General features: G+C 36.3%; 1 protein-coding gene across 1 annotated transcript in view; it reads left to right on the top strand.

Moving 5' to 3' along the window:
• Positions 1–21,364, top strand: part of LOC129744364 (uncharacterized) — a 232,117-nt gene extending 210,753 nt beyond the window's left edge. The window contains exon 3 of the mRNA XM_055736850.1: positions 14,612–21,364. Within this exon, the coding sequence (XP_055592825.1) occupies positions 16,361–18,823 (2,463 nt within the window). The 5' untranslated portion in view covers positions 14,612–16,360 and the 3' untranslated portion in view covers positions 18,824–21,364. The remainder of the gene's footprint in view (positions 1–14,611) is intronic.
• Positions 21,365–22,117: the final 753 nt, after the last annotated feature.

The following is a 22,117-nucleotide window of genomic DNA, read 5'->3' as shown; positions in this document are numbered from 1 at the left end:
GGTAGTTATGAACACGGATTTCGAACTTGGTATAAAATTTTTGAAAAGTAACAACAGTTATACGACGACTCTTTTGAAAAATATTAACACTAATATATTTTTTTATCGCCTCTACGAAATTTCACTTTGGTAGCTCCATTCTCTCAAAATAATTTTCAAAGTTTTCCTCACCAAACTGAAAGAGAAAATCTTCAACTAAAAAATATTCAGTTTGTACCAAATTAAAAAAAAATATATATTCGAACAAATGAACATTGAAAAACGTATCTAAGTGTAAACATAAGACTGCAAGAAAATAGATTTTAGATCTTTGCTATCCAGATGTAACACATAAGCAAGGATTATTTGCTGTAATTCTAATGTTCTGAATAGCAGCACGTTGTCCAAATATACAAGAAAATTTATCTTTTCCATCTTTGCTTTGTGGACACCTATTAAATTTATCAAAGCTTTTACTATATTTGACTGTTGACCACAGAGACTTAAAGTTCATAATAAAGCTAAATTTCACGCGGTTATGAATAAAAGCTCGAGCAACAAAACTTTTGTAAACAAATGGTGAATTTTATTTTTAGTAAAATTAAACAGTTGAGTTTATTTAGTTTATAAGATTAATACAAAAAAAAATGGTTTTCGGAAGGACGTTAAACCTGTATTCGGTATTAGAGAACTATTCCTGGGAATTGGGATACAGGTTTTCGGTTTTGGTATTACCGGTAAACCGATTCTCGCTTAATCTAAAAAAACATTTGAAAGCCTTTTTTTATCAACAAAAAGCAAGTTCTTATCACTAATTTTTTAAACAAAATTAAGACTTGCTTAACTGTGATTACGGATTGAGGTTTTCTTTCAAAACTTCTGTTTTATTTACCTTTGAAATTTTAGTTTCAGTTTTGATAAAATTGTGTTCGAAAGTTTTTTCAAAGACTGAGAAGAACTGGCATGGTTTTTTTCTAAATCCAAATCTCATTTATAGAAATAAAAATCAATTTCTCAAAAATTGAAAACCTTACATTTAAGACATTGCGGACCTAAATTTGATATGGAATTTATTGAATTTGGTCCAGTGGATTCTGTGATATAGAATGTCGAGTGTTGATGTTTCCTGGCTAAGATTTCTTCGCGGTCCTTAATGTGTTAAGATCTTACAGAAGAGTGGGAGAGGGGTAGTTTTGTAAGAAATTTCTTACAATGGGAGATGGGAAAGGGGTCTGGAAATGCTTGGGTAATTAGTGAATGGCCCCTTAAGTTAATGAATAAAACATATGACCTTCAAAAAGCCAAAAAATTGCTAGGAAATGAATAAGAACATGTGCATAACTACCCCATAGGACGAAAACTATGGGGTAAATATGAACACTAATCTGTGAATTAGTGCAAATAAAATTTTTCAAAATGTCTTCAAAATCCAGACAAAGCATCATAAACAGGATGTAGAACAGGTGATAACAACATTCCAGCTGGATTTCCTATGATCAGATATTCAATACATTGAACATTGTCGAACGGGGTAGTATTTTTTTTAAATATCTGAAATGATATCATTAGCATTTGAAAACAGATCTGAAACAGCTCATAGCTATGAATTGGATGTAAAACTACCACTTTTGGAACTTTTTGTTTTCATTCATACCCACAGCAGCGCGTATGGCACTTGTTTGGAAATACCCCGTGTTCATGAGTACCCCACTTGCCCCTACTGAACGAAAAACAATTTTTTGAATTGCGTTGACGTGAATTCTCAAAAAAACAAATCTATAGACGTTTATTCTATGAAATTGGTACAAAATGAAGTTATCGAGAGATTGGAAATTAATCCAATCCAAACAAATTCAAAATTTGTGACTAAAAATTATGCAAATAGCGGTAAATTGAACAAACATATTGTAGTTTGTTATGCTAACGTTTAAAATCAGATACGAAGAGAATTTTAAAACATATCCGATACATCTTCTGCAAAAATGAGACGGATGACTACTTTAAATTAAAGAAGATATTTTGATATCTCATTTCGAAGATATTAGACTACGATAAGATGCGATAATTAATTTCGAACTAAGTAGCGATAGGTTAATATCTGGGCTGATTATAAATCTTTTTTTTTTGTTTTATCAGGATGTCAAAAAATAAAAATATATGACTTGCAGCAACACTGTCTTTCAAAAAAGTTCGGTAGGTCTATTATTCTATATCAAACGTCAAGCTTTCAGTTTACAGTGGTACAGAATTCATCTTATGCTCCCACATTCTCATTCAACCCCAATTTTGTGGGGCCGTGCAAACTCCAGCTAACCCTCTCGTATTGAAAGAGGGCGTGGACATAATAAAGGTAAGTGAAGAAAAACAAACTTTTCTCGCTGAGCGCCGCCCAAATGTCGAGCTAAGTGAGCGGGTGTGGATTGTGAAAATGTTTGCCAACGTGTAGGACCTTTTTATTTAAACTTTTAATGAGAATTTTTTCTACCGGGTGTTGTTGTTTCGACTTTGCCTACATTCGGCGAATGTTGTTTTGGGTTTTTTTTTTTGCTGTTTTCTTTGCTCAACAACAACATCGAAAAAGGTAGCCTTGTTTGGCTTCAAACAAGTCACTCAAATAGACTATGCTCATAGGCGTTTGATCAATCCAAAGCCTCATGTAGATTTTTGTGAGGCGACGGGTTTGAAATTTTAAAATATTCTCGAATTCAAACATTTTTAAAAACGGAAATCAGACATCGAAATTCAACGTTTAACAATCGCTGTTACGGTGTTGGTGGATATTTTGAATTGGCTGTCACATTTGACCCGGTTCATCCTATCCTGTTTATTTATTTAATGTTTGCTGTAATAACCACGTGCATCATATGTCACAACCGTCAAGTATCGTTTTTGTCAATCATTTAATTCCCGTTTATCCGTCTATTAAAGCCAGTCAAATGCAGACGGTATCACAATCATCGGCTATTATTCTTCGACCAAATATGTCAAACATTAACCGCGATGGGAGAGCTCGTTTTCCGCGTTCCGAAATGGTGGGGATGAAAGTTTGAACCCTCCTGCCTCAGTCACCATCAATCAACAGTCAATTACGGTGAATTTTCAAGTATTTATCTTATGCCCCATGCTCGTTTATGGGCTCATTGGAGGTTTGCATGGGGATGGCTTCAATGGATGATGATGGACATCGGCACCCCAACTTGGGCCATTTTCACCTGCCAGGGGGCTACGAAAATGGCAAAATTGCACAACACAAAGCAAAAAATGTTCCACTCCTCATCCTCAAGCAACTTCCTGAATCGCATTCTCTTTTGGGACAAACTGTCAGTATCAATATTTTCGCTACAGATCAGGATGAGGGTGGAGATAAATAAGTCAGGACTTTGTGGTCTACCTCGGGATTAAAGCAGTTGCCCGGTCAACCCACAACATTTTTCACCCGGAAAAACGTTTCGTTTCTTTCGTTCAGCCAACCATTTCCATAGAAACCATACGTCCATTAGTGGTCACAGTAATGGGGGGGCGCAAAAGGAGACAAAGTTTCAACTTATGCAAATGTTTTGGATAACTTTCTCGATAGAGAAACCTAAATGGCATTGCCGCCAGTGGATTTTTCTAGCCAATCTGTGTTTTTTAACTTGACAGATACTTTTTTTATTTTAACAAAATTCATGATTTGATCAAACTTTACATATCTATCGTCTATGGTTAACAGTCAGTTAGACGACCGAACCCTGGGAAGTTTCTCACACGCCTTCCTACACTTGAATTGTACCGTGCAACCAGCAGAACGTGACTGGGTAAATATTTGCGCTTCATACATACGATGAGAACCTTCATTTCATTCAAGGTTTATGATGAAACCTATCGAATGGAGACAGAAACATATATGAACAGGCCCCGAGGGAAACACTGCCCTTTATAGATTTTTTTTCTAATTTAAATTTTGGTAAAGAATGTATTATGATTTAATTTTCCGATCAGAAAAATCGTTTTGCTTTGTTTGTTGTTTCAAAAACTTACGTCTTTTACTTTGTTGAAGAGAAATTTTGACTCTTTCTGTAGAATTTTATTTGTGAAACCAGGGAGCTCAAACCCCTTAATTTTAAACTGAATTCACAAGTCTGCACTTGTTTTCTGCACAGCACAGTTTTTTGGATCTATGGAACTGATAAACATATTTTTAGGAAAACTGGAGTAAACATATATCCAAGATATTAAAAACCATTCTAATGAATAATGCGTTTAATTAAACTTGCTTAAAAAATTCTACTTTAGTTTTATTTTTCCAGATCAGCAAAACATGTGAGTTTGCACAAGAAAATATCATGAAAATGTTATCCTAAACTATTTTGTTGTTACTTTTTAATCAATTGAAATTGTATTGCATTCTTCAACAAGTCTAGTAGAACAATTCTTATCGTAGAAATGAAAACCCTAGAAACGTTCCACAAAAATGTTAAAAACGGTTTTCCAAAAATAAGGTAAGGCAGAACGATTTTTGGACCCATATCGAAATATTTCTTTCATCTGAAATCAAATTGGAATGGTTTATTCCATATACTTATACGATATCTTGAGCAAACGAAAAGAAAATTTAGAAAAGATAAGAAACCATAAATTTTTAAACATCCGATTCTGTACACTCCCGAATTCGAGTGAAAATATATAGAGGGGCTTATTGATTGAGAATTTCAAAAAATTTTAGTGTCCTAACTAACACATATAGGAGCGTCAAGAAATCTTAGCCCGAAAGAACCAAAATTTGGCTTTCTTAATAAAAGAAACGGTTAACCAAAGTTTTAATAATTTAATTTCTTCGAGTTATTCAAAGTGCTGTAGAACAATACGTCTAATAAAGTTTTTGTATAAAATGTATTATAAATGAGTAATGCTTCTCAGTGAAGTCAACTCGTGTCACACCAAAAAATGAGGTATCTATATAGTATTTGGTCCGCTATTTGTTAAAACCACAAAAATTTGGCGATTTGGGCATCCATAATTTTAAACGTACATTAGTACATTAATTTTCTCTAAGCGGATATTTTCTGGTTTTTCATTTCTCTTTATTTTTATTTCGTAGACCACACTTTTATTCGAAGTTATGTAAATAATTATGTTTATTTTTGATAGTTTCAGCGAAAATGGAAAGACTTAAAAGTTGTTCTTTCTTTTTTCCAATATTTACTACGATAGTTGCAGATTAGAAATTTGGGTTTTTTTTTCGTTTTGGCGAATTTTTCGTGCTTCAAATGATTGTTGTTAAATTTTTGAAGCAACCTAAGGTTTATCTGTTTGAAATTTGCTTTTACGAAACAAATTAAGGAACTTATGGATCCTGAATATTTAAAAATAAGATTTGTTATATTATTTTTTTTATCTTAAATTGTGAAATATTTTAAACTCTGATATATTTTTTTCTTTTAAAAAATGTGCTGCATTCTTCTTTTCTTTTATTTCTCGAAATGAGGCCCTAAGAGCCGAAGGGGTATAAGTGCATAAAAACTGATTTCGAGAAAAAAGCACTTAAAGTTCGTTATGTCCAATAAATTCCATATTTGTTTGTATATATTTTATGAATTTTTTCAATGAGTTTGATCTTCTAAAATAAAAATAAATCATTTGACATTATTTTTAAGAAAACCCACGTTTATATGACGTTATTTGAGGCGACACACGATTTTTTAATTTTTGCACTTATATCCCTTTGCAAGCAACAAATTTCCATTTTCAGGTGATTTTGTCTTGTTGATATGATTCAGAAAACACAGGGATTTAATTAGATGAAGGTCAAATAATTTATTAACATATTCATTTTTAACTGTTATGATGGGAAATTTACCCTGGTACAGTTAATCGAGAGATTTCATGTCTAAAGATCAAGCTTGTCTTTTCAGTTGGAATAAATCTTTTCAAACAACAATGTTTCATCAGGATAGTTATAAGAATAATTCGTGAAAGGTATTTCTCTATGAATTTTTAGATCATTGGATGTTTCCTGCGTCTTTTCCTGATAAATTGACATTGGAAATGGACTTCCGTTCATTAGTTGATGTTTAACAGTACATTTACGAATATCGCTTTAACGTTAACCCAATCATCTCATACAAATACATATTGAGCCTAGCCCAAAATTTGTGGCATACTCCATATAATTATGCCCAGAAATCAGGAATTTAGGATTCATTTATTGGGGTTAGAAAAGAAAATAGAATATTAAATATGATAATATTTCGTTCACTAGAGTTATCACGAAAAATTAAATGATTTTCTTTTGATGGTAAATTTTTAAACATGATTTGATTTCCAAATGAAAATTAAATTCCACTTTTTTTTTTAATTTTTCGTCCCGATTAAAAAATACATCTTACTGGAAATGACATTTGGGTTGGTGGCAAAGGGGTATAAGTAAATTACTTGGTGGCAAAGAGGTATTTAAGTGCTGCCCTTATACCCCTTTGGCTCCAAACAAAAAGTTAATTTCAGTTAGCAGGATTTCTTCAACGAGATCAAAACATAAGAAAATAGTCAAATAAAATTTTGATGAAAATAGCATATGATGTTTGACAATCAAGGATTCGTTCTAGAAGGTTATCTTGATTTTTTTTTCCATTTTGTTACCCCTTTGGCTTCAAGGGCCTCATATTTAAAAAAAAATCCTAACACCTTGATGAATTTTACGCTCTTCTCAACAGCTGTGAAAAATCTTCTTCTCTTTACTACCCATACCTGACATTGTACCTTAAAAAATATATATTTTCCCTAGGGATGTCTAACCAATTTTACTGAAACGAGTAAAACCGGCAATACCATCCATTTCTCATAATCAAACTACTCGATATTTCAATACACAAACTAAACATAAATTTATTAATTCTTATGTTTATCCCTCATTAATGTTTTTGCTCTTTTTAATCCTCAACGGTCAAGTTTAATCTGTAGATCGACTCCGTGTTGCTTTAAATGCGTGTGTTCGATACGTTTATAGGCTACCAAGAATTAGTCATATCTCTTATTTTCAGCCAAACTTAATCGAAAGTTGCTTTGAATCATTTTAAGAAATTTGTTTATGTGAAATGGTTCTCAGAATTCACCTAACCGGGAAACCTGATGATTTGCGTTTTCTGAAAGTATCGTTGAGAAACTCGAGAACTTTCTTATCCCTCATAATAACACTGCTTAATTTAATAATGCTTTAATTGTCAGAGGTATTAGAAAATGGGTCGATCTTTCATATCACTGGGCACATTTGTGGTTTATACCAAATACCACATTTTTGATCATACCAAAATATTGGTAAGATTAACAGGATACAATACTAGAATAACTGCCGAGACATTTTATATCAAATTGAGAGGTGACGATAATGTCGTTAATAGGCAGAGAGACTCGTAAATTTTAAGACCGCTTACGACCCCATAATCGCAAAATTGACACAGACACTGACAAACAAATGTCAACGCAAATCAAAACAATTTGTCCAAAATCAAAATAGTTTAGACGATGGCCAGTCAATTGTAAGTTAAAATTAAAGATTTAGATTTAAATTTTAATGTTAAAAAGTAAAATTTAATTTTAGTGTCCACTGAGGAGGAGCGAATGCCAAAGAAGCAAGAAACGTATGACAACTGGTAAATCTGTTTTATTATTATTAAAACTCACAACAATCGCGATGATAAATCCAAAACTAAATCCTTCGGTATTGAAATAGAGGATCGTTCAATAAAATGCACATAAGTGGATGTTTTATTTTTCGTCAAATATGTCATTTGTACTCAGATTTTATTCAATCAGCTTTAAAATATAAGCAAAAGCAACCTAAACGCGTGTTTCATCTGACATTTGACTAAGGCTATGATCATTTAGTATCCGGGCAGTTTCAAATGTCTGTATTTTAAAAACTATTCATTTGATCGAAAAACTTTTTATGAAGGAAATGAAGGTGTTGTTATGATATTTAATGTTAAAATATTTAAAAAATAATTTATCGTTGATGACAAGAAATACTCTTACTTTATGATAAAATATAATTTTTGCCTTTGCACACATTTTTCAGCCATGTATTGATCTATTATTTTTACCACAGAAGCTAAACCTTTTCAAGATCATGATAATTTACACAAATTCATCTGTAAAAACCAATTGGAATCTGGTTGAAACCTTTTCATGAGTAGGCATCTCGAAGAATTTGACCTCTTAAATTCGGGTTTTACATAAATTTTTTGGTCCATCAGAGCACATCTGTCACATTGCGTAAAACCTGGTGGCACAGATTGCGATTCATGGAACTGCTAATTTTTAGTTATTTTCTGGGTGTCCACTTGACAGGCAACACTTTTTGCCTGTCGGAAACGGATTTACTGCATAGTTAAAGGGTCTGCATTTAGTTATCCCCAATAACCATAAACTTGTTACTTTAGTTGAGATCAAGGGTTCCACTCCGATGCTTGGTTCGAATTTCGTAAGCATCCTAGAGTGGCTCATTATACTTCTCAACCATCTGGACCAAAAAAAATCAGAAAAAAATAAACAGTTCATGAGTTGTCAAGTCAAAAATAATGGATTTCCGAGGCGCAAAATGCGTAAATGAGCAAATTTGTGCAAAACTATTTTTACCATGGCTTTTTGTACCGTAAATATCTCAAACACACGTTAACGTAAAAATGTGAAAAAAATAGGCAAGATAGTCCTTTTCATAACCAACACAACGCTTCTAAAGTTTTGCATATCCAAGCTCTAGTAACCTAGCTATCACCGAAATTAAGTGCCCGGATACTAAATGATCATAGCCTTATTTTTAAAACTTTTCTATGTAAGTTTTTTAATTGAAGCTACAGTAAAGTTAAAAAAAAGATTGAAATCACTTGAAGCAGCGCACTCTCTTCTAAAATTGACAATCTTCTATCTTTCTCTCAGCTTATTTTTAATTCATTTTGTTTTCATACAATTCAGTTAAGTTAAACAACCTTCGATCTACAAAATTTTTTCAACTGTACAATGACTGAACAAACAGGTGGGTACAGAAAATTCTTGATAACTTCACTATAACAATCATTGTATCATTGACAATTCATATTGAAGCCACAAGAAATTTGGTCAAAAGATGTGAAAATATTTGATCATCATCATTTGATCATCATTGATCAAAATGATGCCAGATTTTCACAAAATTAAAAATTAACATAAAAAAAAACGTTAAAAATTGGTAACAAATTTCATTTCTTTATTGTTCAAATTTGTTTTTCAATAGGTTTTGCACATAATTGCTGAAAATTTGTTGTTTTTATTTTCAACTGTGTCGAAACATTTTCAATTTTCAAACAAAGTTTCTATTATTTTTCACTGAAGTGCTTTAAATCTATGGCAAAAATAACCCTTTATTAAAAATTATCTGATCTGCCCTTATCAGAAATGGGAAGCCCCGCAATTTTATGTTTCTTGAAATAAGATAAACAAAATATTTTATACGTTTTATGTATCTAGCATAACCTTCCAAAGCTGTTGAATAAATAATTTATTCAAGTTCCTCGAATCTGTAATATTAAATGGTCAATATGATTTTCCAGTTCAATGAATGAAAAATGTCCCGAAAAAGAGGTATTCTTTAAATTGCTTATAACTTCAGATAAGTTCCATGTATCTAGCTAGTTTTATAATATTTTTAATTGTCAAGAATAAATGGATCCATAAATGTATAAATTTGTGGGGTTCCAAAGAAAGTTTTGGCCACTATCTCGGAACTTCTGGAAGAAATAATTCTTTCTTCAAAAAGTACACACAATTTTTGCTTTGCATCGTTGTAACTCGTTTAACAAAAAATCGATTTTCTAAATTCCAATTACGGATTTTTTTTTCTTAAACTTGATTATTTTTTTCAATGGACATACAGACCTCGTTCGATTTTAGCAACACGCCCGTACATTTTGTGTTGCAAAAATCGAATGTTTTTTCTTCATGTTTTTTCCACCTTTAATAAAAAAAAAAATTTGTAATCATCATTACCGCAGTTTTTAGTCATTTTCCGATCATTTTCATAATGTTTTCTCCATAATTTTAAGTTTTTTTCAATTTATTTTTGTCTTTTGTTTGTATTTTTTTTTATTTTATGAAATTTTAATCTTTCAGTTCTTTTTGAGTACTTAATTTTTTTTTAGAAATATTCGATTTTGTTGATGTATTTTATCACCATTAAAGAACGTAAAAACATATCTTTTGTGCTTATTGAAATTCTATTGACCCTGCTACAGCAAAACTTGTAAGGCAATGTTCTTTCTAAAAACCGTTCGATTTGTGCACATGTGCCAAAATCGGATGCTGCCAAAATCTAATGTTGTCAAAAATGATCAGGGTCTGTGCTTGATTTCTCAAAGATCACAGTTTTTCAGTATATTGTAAAGAAACTCACATTTTTTATATTTTTCCAACTCCACCTATCGTGTTAGTTATAATTTTTGATAGCTGCAAGTGTTTAATTTCTTTAGTTTGATTTTTGGAATTTTCTAAAACACATCTCATCGACGATGAATATTTTGACTTCTATCTTGGATTTTGCGGTAGAAAAAAAAATTGCTTAAAACAAAGACATCCAATTTTGCCTTTGCTTCGGTGTTTCTTATTTCTCAATGAACCGGTTTTCTAATCTAATATTTTGGTTTTTTTTCGTTTATTTGATTATCATTTTCATAGAACATACTTGATCTCTTCTTAAAATCTCAGTTCTTTTGTGTATTGGAATGATGATTAAATAACAAATAAAAGCTATGAAAATAAACAAAAAAATATATAACAACACTGGAGGAGAAGCAACGAAGTTTAAACGAACAGACGTTTCTTAGTGAATCTCTTAATTAAGATTAATCGTGAAATCACGATAATAGTGTATATGGTAAGACGAGTGCAGATTTGCAAGGCTGTTGCTCAGATTGTTTGAAATTGGTTCCCGCTTCGGTAAATAAGACGGAGCGACTGGAAAAGCGCTGATTGTTAAGACTATTGCTATCATTGTTTGATACTCCGGTAAATAAGACGGGGCGACTGGAAAAGCGCAGACTTTTGAGGTTCCTCCGGTAAATAAGATAAAGCGACTGAAAAAGTGCAGATAGTTTAGGCTGCTGCTGATTGCTTGTTTCGATTTGGCCTTCCGGTGGCTTAGAAAGCGTAGATTTTAAAGTCTGCCACTGCTGATTGTTTATCTGGATTGTACCTTTCTGGTGAAACAAGACAGATTGGCTAGGGAAGCGCAGATTTGCAAGGCTGCTGCTGCTGTTTATTTATTTTGATTTAACCTTCCGATGGAAAAAAATACGGGTTGGTCTTCCGCTGAAAAAAAGACGAACTGGCTAGGGAGTGCAGATTTTTAAGTCTGCTGCTGCTGATTGGTTGTTTGAATAAGGCCTTCCGATGGAAAAAGACGGATTGGCTAGGGATGCGCAAATTTTCAAGCCTACTGCTGTTTGGTTGTTTTGATTTGACCTTCTGGTGGTAAAAGACGGATTGGCTTAGGAAGCGCAAATTTTCAAGGCTGTTGCTGCTCATCGTTAATTTTGATTGGTTCTTTCGCTGGGCAAAGACTGATTGGCTCAGGAAGCGCGAACTTTAAAGCCTGCTTCTGCTGCTGATTGTGTGTTTTGATTTGGCCTTCCGGTGGTAAAGACGGATTGGCTTAGAAGCTCAGATGGTTTGAAAATGGTTCCCGCTCCGGTATATATTTAAAACGGTGCGACTGGAATAGCGCAGATTGTTGAGGCTGTTGCAATGACTGTTTGTTACTCCGGTAAATAAGACGGAGAGCCGAAAAAGTACAGATTTTTGAAGCTGCTGTATAATCCCTATGTGGTTTATCTATAGGTGGGGTCAACTAAAAACTTTAGTGTTAGTTCGTTGTATCCATACAGTTGTTTATGAACGATTGTGACGTAACACGACGCCGTCGCGGTGGCAAAAATTCAACGCGTCAATGAAACCGTAGCAACGTCCCAGAATGTTTGTTATTGACGTTACCATGATAGAATGTTACTAAATTTTCGAGATGCCGTCGTGTTGTGAATGTAAAATTATTCTCGATGCGGTTAAGATTTCAGTTGTCAAATTCATTTCTCGGGTTCTCGAAGTAGTTTGACCCCATGAACCAGTTGATGGCTCAAAAGAGAAATCAACGATAGAACAAGAAGAAGAAGAAGTAGTTTGACGGATTCATCTGCAAAATTATTCGTTTGCTCCCAAAATTTTGTCCAGAAAAACCTTTCCTGTAATCGGAACCAACAACAACGATCGGTAAAAAGTTCCTATAGCAAAAGCTGGAAGAGGAGATTATGTTGAGGAATTTGAGGAATACCGTTCCGTATCATTGATATTTTTCAGTTACTGAAAACAAAAACCTTCTTTTATGAAAAGATTCTGTTTCAAAAATTCAGATTTTAATTTCATTGTGAATTTATAAAAAAAAAGTAGATTTATAAAAACTCACATGACAATATAGTGTGCAAAATTTATGATCACATTTCGATTAAGAACTCAGGTTTAAAATGGCACATTTCAGGTTTTCCATATCAGATTTGAAACTCAAATCAAGATTTCACATACTGAATTCAGGTTCATTTTAAAGATCTTATAGTTTGATTTAGAGTATAGTGCCAGTATCTCGGAATGTTGAACAAATTTTGTAATTGAACGACTTAAAATGTACAACAGTACAAGATGTGATAGATTTTTTTAAATCATTTGAACATTGTCTAACCGCTATTGCAAGGAATGATACCGAACATGTTATCCGACTTAGGGCACATTCTGATTATAACTTCCAATCGATGATCGAGTTCGATGGCATGATGTACGTATGAAAACTGTCGTCGCAAGGCGACTCCAACGTCGAGACGCACTTGAACGTTTGTGACGTAGCAATCAAAACATTGAAAAAACTCATTCTCACACTCGTGCAACGGTAGTCTTGTCCGCACCTATAGATAAACCACATAGGTATAATCCTACTGTAAATTAATATGGAGAGAATAGAATGCGCAGATTGTTAAGTTGTTCCTTCGGTAAATATGATGGAGCGACTGATAAAGTGCAAATAGTTTAGGCTGCTGAATGTTTATTTTGATTTGGCCTTCCGGTGGGAAAAGACGGATTGGCTTAGGAAGCGCAGGTTTTCAAGGCTGCTGCTGCTGGTTGTTTGTTTCGATTTGGCCTTCCGGTGGTAAAAGACTTTTTAAGTCTGCTGCCACTGATTGTCAGTTCCTCCGGTTAATAAAACGGAAAGGCTGGAACAGCAAAATTTGTCAAGGCTGCTGCGATTTTTCAATCATTAGGATTCTGGTGATAAGATGGATGGCTAAAAAATTGCCGTTACTAGGTTTGCTGCTGTTTTTTTTTGTAAAAAATCAAATAAAATCCGTCGTTTTAAAAGTTTTATCGAGAATAGAGGTGAGATGGAATATAGTGATGATATAAGGTATGACAAGATTAATGAAAAAAGTTTTAAAATGTATAAAAAGTGTATAAAGATTAGAGGTGAGAAGAAATGTAGTGGTGAGATGAAATAATTTATATTTTAGATATATTTTAGATATAGAAATAAACAAAACAAATATGTGACAACATTAAACACAAGTCAGTCATTGATCTATTCTTGTGAGCAACAAACGTGTCTGCGTGAATGTCTTAATTGAGATTCATAAGAATCGTGAAATCACGACGTGCGCTTCTGGTAATATTGACCCGAACAGCTTTGGAGGGTTAATCTACTGAAGCTGAGAAAGTGTTCAAGGATGAAAATTCGACTGAAGTGTTTTAAATCGACGACAAAAAAAAATCCTTAATTTAAAAAAAAAATCTGATTTGCTCTTATCAACAAATGGGAAGCACCGCAATTTTATGTTTCTTGAATAAAGATAAACAAAATATTGTAAACATTTTATGAATCTAGCTTAAGACTGAGATATTATGTAGAAAAAATTCTTCACGCATATCCTTTAACATAGTTTTAAAGATGACATCTAGCATTTTTACGTGTTAAAAGCTGATATTTTGATTATAACTCTTTTTAGTTATTCTGAGCAAATTGATTGCTAGCTCGGTAAAAATCCAACCAAAGTCGGTTTTGGCATGTACCTATATTGCAAAAAATCACGGCTCAAAGTAACAAAGTTCATAACAATGCAAGAGCTCCCATCCCAACCACACAATCATATCCAAATATCACCGGGCAAACGTATTTTGCTAATTCATTGCAATTGAAGCTCAAATTAACTTTGTTATGAGCTCCGGAAAGCGGAATGTTTGTTTTTATTTTGATCGTACCCACGGTAAAAAAAAACGGGAGATTTAATTAGTGAAAAATTTCCGTCATTTTTGCAGATCAACACAAAAAGCGGGAGGCGTCATGGAGCTCTCAATTAATGGGAAACCCTTTTTGCGATTCGACAACGACAATTGGGTGGATGGTAGTCGGTCTCTCTCGCTCTAGCAAACACTTTATTCTCTTGTAAAAGGCGCTGCCGGATTCGTTTTTCCATACTTGTGCATTTGTAGAGAATAATTATTTTTATCAACAATCCTCGCTTCCTCGCTTTTTGAATGTGAAGGTACGATTATTAAAATGAAGTCTCACGTCTTTTTTTTCGTCTCTTTGCAGGTGACCCAGCAGCAGTGGTTGTCATTTGTTGTTTTCGTCCAAGAATAACGGCCTGCAGTGACGGATGAACGTCGTTTTCGTCGTCCGACAAACATCGAGAGCGTCGGACGATTATGAAATGCTATGACCCAGCACGACATTTCCTGGACCGAGAGCTCTTGTATTTGCTACGCCAGAACCACTGTCACCTCTCACCAAGTCTTCGCTGCTGCCGCCAGTGCAATTGCAGCAAATCAACGACCGCGTTTGCACCGTCATCATCATCGTCTCTAACAGCATCATCATCAGCAGCATCCGCAGCAGGGAATCCTCGTTATCACGACGATAAAAACAGGCCCCAACTGCTGCTGCTTGACATTAGTACCGCCGTCAGGCAACAACATCTTCTTTACTGCACAAACACAACAACAAAGTTCTGCAACTGGATCTGGGAGTCGGGGAAACATCCACTGATCCGGTTGCGCTAAAAAACCGTTAGCTGAGCGAAAGCGGAAACCAGTCAGCGAGGAAACGTCAAGAATTGTTCCGAGAGTCAAAGATTATGACTCGGTCATGATTTTCATCGTGCTCTCGAGCACGACGTTGATGAAGATCTGTCCCGTAGCAACAACCCAGCAGCATTCGCGCCTCACGGGTCCGAGACGAGACGTGCCGGAGATTGAGCGACGCAGATACTGAAGCAGAAGAAGAGACATCATCAACGCGCTAGGTCAATTCACAACACGGTCTGTCGTCCGGCAACTGGCAGCAGCTGTGTCCCGTCACAGAGCTGAGTTGTACGTGTGCACAAATGGAAATGAAAGACAAATAAGTTTTGCACCTTAATAGGCAAAATTATACTGCACTAACGAGATAGTAGAGAAAAGCGAGCTCGGGCGTTCGCGTTCTATTTACTGTGGGTCGAATTGCAGAACCTTCTCTGTGACCGCTTGCAAAAAAACTCAAAATCAGACAATAGTGTTTAGATTTTCTGACCGGCAGCGAGTTTTTATTTGCTAAATTAGGAGAAAAAATACACATCCCGATAGGGAAAAAAAGAATTCCTCTGACATATGCCACGGAATGTTTTGTAAGGAAAAACACAAAGCTGTGATTTTTTTAAACCTAAATTGAGTGATTTCATTGAATTTGAAGCTAAATTTGACGGATCCAAAGAAAGTCACAAAAAGAAAACTTTAGAGTGGTCCCCGAAAAGTGCCGATTTCCTTTTTGTTCGAACGAAATAAAAACACAACAACAACAGAATACAAAAAAAAAACACAAAACCGAAGAAACTTTTACAGAAACGAAGTAGAGCGCATAAAACATTCACCAGAAATTTCAATTTTGTGCTCCCCTCTTCGGGGAGATGAAAGACATCGAGCGCAGTCCGAGCGAGCAAAACGGGGGTAAAGTGGCCTGGTGATTGAATCGTTCGTCCGAGGTGCTTCGGGAAAAAAACAGAAACAAATATTGCCAATTTAAACATAAAAGCGAACACCCCAACTGCTCCCCCCGACTGAGGGTGGCCTGATCCGGTTTCCGGCGTCTTCGTCCTCGTCATTCTCCGCCTAAACCCAACAGCAGATATTGGATCAGAGTGGCCGGAAAATGAAAAGCTCAATTAGTGGGCTGCGGTTAATGGATCTCAGGAAATCAAGTTGAAATCTAGCAGATTTGTGGGTAGAGCTAGGCACCGGGGACGAGGGAAAGTAAGAAGTCCGGAGGTGTGGGAATTTGTTTTCTATTTTTCGGGGGTGTGCGGTGAAAATGTGGCTTAACTTGCTAATCCTGGGGGCGCTGATCAATTTGACGCTGCGCCAGGTCTACGGGTGCCCGGCCGAAGTTTGCGTCTGCAAATGGAAGGGTGGGAAGCAAACGGTCGAATGCGGGGGAAGGATGCTCAATCGGATACCGGAGGGAATGGATCCGGGAACGCAGGTGCTCAATTTTACCGGTAATAGTCTAACAATTTTGCAGAGCGAGCGCTTCAAGAAGATGGATTTGATTAATCTACAGAAAATATATATGGCTCGCAATCAGCTAGTCAAGATTCAGGACACGGCCTTCAAGGGCCTAACAAATTTAGTGGAGCTAGATCTGTCGGAAAATATGCTCCCACTGATACCGACGGAAACTTTCGCCGACTATCCGGCCCTAATGCGATTAACGCTCAGTGGTAATCCCATAAGAACGATACGGACGAACGCCTTCAAATACCTATCGTTTCTAACGACGCTCGAGTTGAGCAACTGCCAGATAGAACTAATCGAAGATGAAGCTTTCATCGGAATGGACAACCTGGAGTGGTTGCGGCTAGATGGCAATCGGATAACCACCATCCAGGGAAATCACGTGCTACCGGAATCTTTGCACGGTATCAACCTGCAAGCAAATCGATGGCAGTGCGATTGCCGACTGCTGGACATCCATACCTGGCTGAATAGTTTTAACGTTCCTCAGCGAGAGGAACCAAAATGCTCAGGCCCACTAAGGCTCGCTGGTCAAACTATCAAAAGTGTCCCTCACGAAGAGCTAGCATGTCTTCCCGTGGTTTCACCACAAGCGCTATACCACGAAATAGCCGAAGGACGCAACATGACCCTAACCTGTACGGTATCGGCCATTCCGGAGGCATCCGTTTCCTGGTGGTTTCAGAACCAGTTGCTCCAAAACGACAGTCTACTGGCGCCGAATCTTCATCTCTATCATTACGGCGAAGAGAGTAGTGAAGAAAAGCGAAGCGAACTCTTGATTTACAACATCGGTCCAGATGACAACGGAACGTTTTCCTGTATAGCCGAGAATTCAGCAGGGCGTGTTCAAGCGAACTACACCTTGCACGTCATCATCAAAGAAGAACCTGTCGTTGAGCAGGTTACCTTTTCACAAGAGTACTTTCTTGTTATAGTTGGTGCGAGTGCCGCAACCGGGTTTCTACTGTTTCTTATTCTTTGTATCATAATCTGTAAATGTTGTAGTAGGAGTAGTGGTAAGCGTAGTTCTAGTAAAAAAGGTCGAAGCAAATCGGGCTCCGATACAACACCCGGCAGTCAGAAGTGTTCATCCATCACAAACGACATCGGAGAACCGTTGACCTGTGCCAAGCTCAATGGCTCCGTAGCCCTAGGGGACACCAATCCACAGGACGTGGTCCTATATCTCAATGCCGGGAGCAACCTCGACAAAGTGGTCATGAACAACCTCACCCTCGGAGGACAAGCTCAGTTCTGTAGTCCACCGTCGGCACGAAGCTACCAGGACCAGAACCCGGACCTTATCAACGACGCCGAAAGCGGGAACAAAATTCGATCCCGGCAGGATCCCATGGATTCCGACCTCGGCGAAAAAGATTCCGACGAACAGAGCAGCGTACAAGACGCCAGCAGCGAAGCCAGCTATCAACAAAGCTATCTTCAACAACCGATGGGTATCCGACCCGTCAACCCTCGTTTCTCAGCTTTATCTACACTGCCACGAGGAATCAACAAAGATATGTACCAGCATCAGGTCGATATCCATCTCAGTCCCGGCTGTTTCCTGGATCAAAACGGCTACCCTATCGACCTAAACCTCATGAACCAAGGCAACAACGCAGCGGTCAACTACTATCGAACGCTACCGCACAACCGTGGACAGAAGGGACAACAAAACAAGGTTCGCTACTCCAACGATGCTGAATTCATCACCCGAACCTCTCAAACGTATCAACTCTACGGAGGCCCTCACGACGTGCGATACACAGCCGAAGGATACCCGCAACAGCAACAGCTAGCCGGGGACAATACAAGTCAATTTCCCTCTCCACCGGAAGGCTACAAAGGAGAACTCACAGCATCGTCCACTGTCCAGCAGGTTGCCTTCATGAACCCTTCACAGCCCCAAGCTTTCTGTGTGGGACCCACACAATCGGGTCAGTGGCCCGCATTCCTGCCCGGCTACCATCCACAGCTGATACCGCTCACAAATCAACAACCCTACCTTCCTCCACCCGCGATTCTTCAACAATCCGGGCCATGTAACCAAGGACTCCCGGTTCTCAAGAAATGCGTTAGCGCGCAAACGGGTGACCTGACGGAAAAAGACGTGATACCGGAACAGCGGGAAGAGGAAGAAGAGGCGGAAAGTGAAAACGATGGCAGCGGGAAGCTGAGGCATCTGACCGGGCCACTCGCAGACAGTCCGGACGAGGGTTACGTCGGCGAGGGGCACGAATCCTCTTCGGACATCTGACACAAAGCAAAACCGCCGCCGATACTGGCCAAGTCTGTCTCGCTGCAGCTGGAATCGGATGATGTACCTTTATAAGAAGAAGAAGCAGACGAGTGTGACCGAGAAGAACCGTGGAGCAGTGAGATGTTATTGGTGTGTGCATGTGAATGAATGTTATTTTAGACGATACACATAGGTATATTTTTCTAGACTAGAAGGTTGGGAAGGGCTCTAAATTTCCTCTAAAGGAATGAAATCACTCAAATGAAATCTACAGCGGCATTTTCTAGCTTTTTGACTCTAAGGAATGAATGCTGATCTTGACTATAATTCTTAATTTATTGAGTCCTGATTGTAAACTCCCATTTTAAATATTAGTCTTTTATATTTTTAAATTCGGGTTCCGAAACACAGTAATGTATTCCGTTTAGCAATTCGATTTGTAGTTCCCGTTTTAAATTCCAAAATTTCAATTCCGAACCTTGAGTTATGAGCTCTGAATTCAGAATTTTTAATTTTATGTGCTAAATTTCGATCTCTTTATAAATATTTGAATATTTTAATTCGAAATTTTTAGCTCAATATTCTGAATTCAAAATTCTTTATGAATGGAACGAATGATAAGGTTAATTTTTAAAAGGATTTTCGACGACTGTTTTTGACTCCAATGATTCGTTCCGTATTGGATATTCCTCAACGGTTAAAATTCATTACTTATTTAGTGAATTTCGACTTCAAATTTTCTTACCGATTAAATGTCGTTTTCTTGTTAAGTTTGATTGGCTTATCTTGAACTGCTGTCATTCGATCTCTGTATAGAATTATGCTGGTTATAATTTTGTGTTTTCTGACTTTTTGTTTGTCTGTTGAATTTTTAGATTTATTTACGATTATATGCATCGGAACATTGCACTGTGATCTGTGAAGAATACTAAAGATTAGAACACAGCATCACAAACATTGAATGACACCAACACAAATAATTGAAAGTCAAATTTAAAAATATAAAATTCAAAAGAAAAACGAAAATTTTATGAAAATTCGTCAACATTAAGTCTCACTTACCTTTAAAATTCATAAAACACAAAATTATAACAAGCATTATCCAACACAGAAACCCAACAATAGCATTTCAAGATAAGTCAAATCAAACTTAACAAGAAAACGACAATCAATCGATAAGAACCAATAAATATTTGAAGACGATTTTCATTAAATATGTAGTAAATTTTAGTATTGAGGATCCAATAAGGATCGAAGAACTAAGAATTCAGGGTTTAGCATTCAGAATAAAGAACTCGTAATTCCTAATTTTAGATTCTGGATTTTGAACTCTGAATGTTAAATTCTAAATTCTTAATTTTGAATTTTTCTATGGATTTTAAACGACTATCAGACTCGAATTTTTAAGTAAAACCTACTTTTTTTTAACTCCAACGTTGGAGTAAAAAACAGTAGGTTTAACTTTAAAATCCAAGTCGGAAAGTCGTTTAAAATCCTTAGAAAAAATCAAAATTAATAATTTAAAATTTAACATTCAGAGTTAAAAAACCAAAATTAAAAATTTAAAATAAGGAATTCTTGAATTCTTAGTTATGATTTCCAAATCTTCAATCTAATAATTATCATCAAATAAATTTCAGCTTTTTCAGAAATGTTCAATTATCTGAAAATCATCCAAATCGTTTTCGTTGATCGATTACATCGTTGTGATTTCATGCCCTCGAGGTGATGCAAAGAGTCAGTTCAAATAAAAATAAGTGAAAAAAGTTAAGTTAAGTCAACGTAGAAACATCAAGCAGAAAACAAAAAAAAAGAGGTGGGAATAAACATCACGCATAAAAAAATCCAGGTAACATGAAAAAGTATTCATGCCCGGAAGAGTTTTCTGAAAACTGTGAAATTGATATGATAGTTGCCACTTTTGAATCAGGACAAAGAACTTAACACAAATGTACTCACAGGGATAGTTTGAAATGCAATCAGTTTTTCAACCGATTTTTAACCTGTTAATTTTGATTATTTTGATTAAACCATCAAGGTTCGAACATTAGAAGGAAAAATATTAAAAGAAAAAAATAGTTTTTAAAGCTTCAAAATAAACAAGGTATTGAAATTTTTTGAAGCCCTGAAAATGAGTTCACATGTTCGAATTCTCTGAAAAAATACCATTATGATCAGTTCAAAACGAGTGTTTTTTTTAATAAAAGAAAGCAAAGAAATCAGCCACAAAGAAAGCGCAAAAAAAAATTTCAACGAAACTGAAATCGTTTTGCTGTTGTTGTACATAAGTCCCGAGCACGCATAATAAAAACCGAAAAAAATAAGAATGATCAATATAGCCCAGCTGTAGCAAGAAAGAAAAAGCTCATTCGGAAACACAGATTAAGAAATTTTACACGGAGAAAACAAAATAGGTTTAAAAAAAATAAGCAGAAAAAAACGAGGTGAAATGTAGCGTGCGACGATTGTGACAAAACCAAAATCAGCTGTAAATAAAATTTTGTAGATAAATTATTGAGGTAATAAAACTAGATTAAATTAAAAATCTATGAAAGTGAAGCTTCCCGATGGTGAGTGAGTAGTTTTTCATCCGAAAGCCTAAAGCTTAGTTCTTTTAGAAATGGGACATTTTCTTTTGCTAATAACTCGTTTACTAGTAATTGGACATTTTGCTACCTGTAAAAAGTACAATCCGACCTATTTTTTTCAAAATTTAAAATTTACGCGTTTTTGAGATATTTACGATGCAAGAGGGCTAGTGAAGTAGACAATGTGCAACTCGAGACCCCATACACCCAACCTTCGGGTAGTGGTCATATCACCTCTTGTCTGCAACTCCGATTCTCTACCTCCCCGTGGTACTAGCTGGGGTGCGAGCAACCTTAGCGGAGATCGGGTACCCAACCCCGGTGGATGCTTTGGTCGCATGCAGAATGAGTTAGGGGGCTTCGCACGCGTCTGTTCTCCATGTTAGGGGCGGCGTGCGGAGTGCAACAACGTCCTGGTGGTGTTCGGGACCCAAAACAGCAACATCACGACGGTCCTCCTGCGAGATAGTGGGGTTAGCTGCGGGCCTTGCGAGCCTGTGACTACTAAAAAACATAAGCAACGAATAACGAACAACAAATTTCGGATGGAAATCGGCAAAGACCCACGCGACGAAAAGGGACTAGCGATTGGAAACTTGGAACATGGAACTGCCGATCTCTAAATTTTGTGGGCAGTACCCACGTGCTCTCCAACGAATTGAAGAGCCGCAAATTCGACATCGTAGCGCTGCAGGAGGTATGCTGGAAGGGCTCCACGGTACGA

The sequence above is a fragment of the Uranotaenia lowii genome, chromosome 2 (assembly GCF_029784155.1).
Source record: "Uranotaenia lowii strain MFRU-FL chromosome 2, ASM2978415v1, whole genome shotgun sequence".
Classification (NCBI taxonomy): domain Eukaryota; kingdom Metazoa; phylum Arthropoda; class Insecta; order Diptera; family Culicidae; genus Uranotaenia; species Uranotaenia lowii.
Note: the sequence above shows the minus strand (reverse complement) of the source record. Positions and strands in the feature narration are given on the sequence as shown.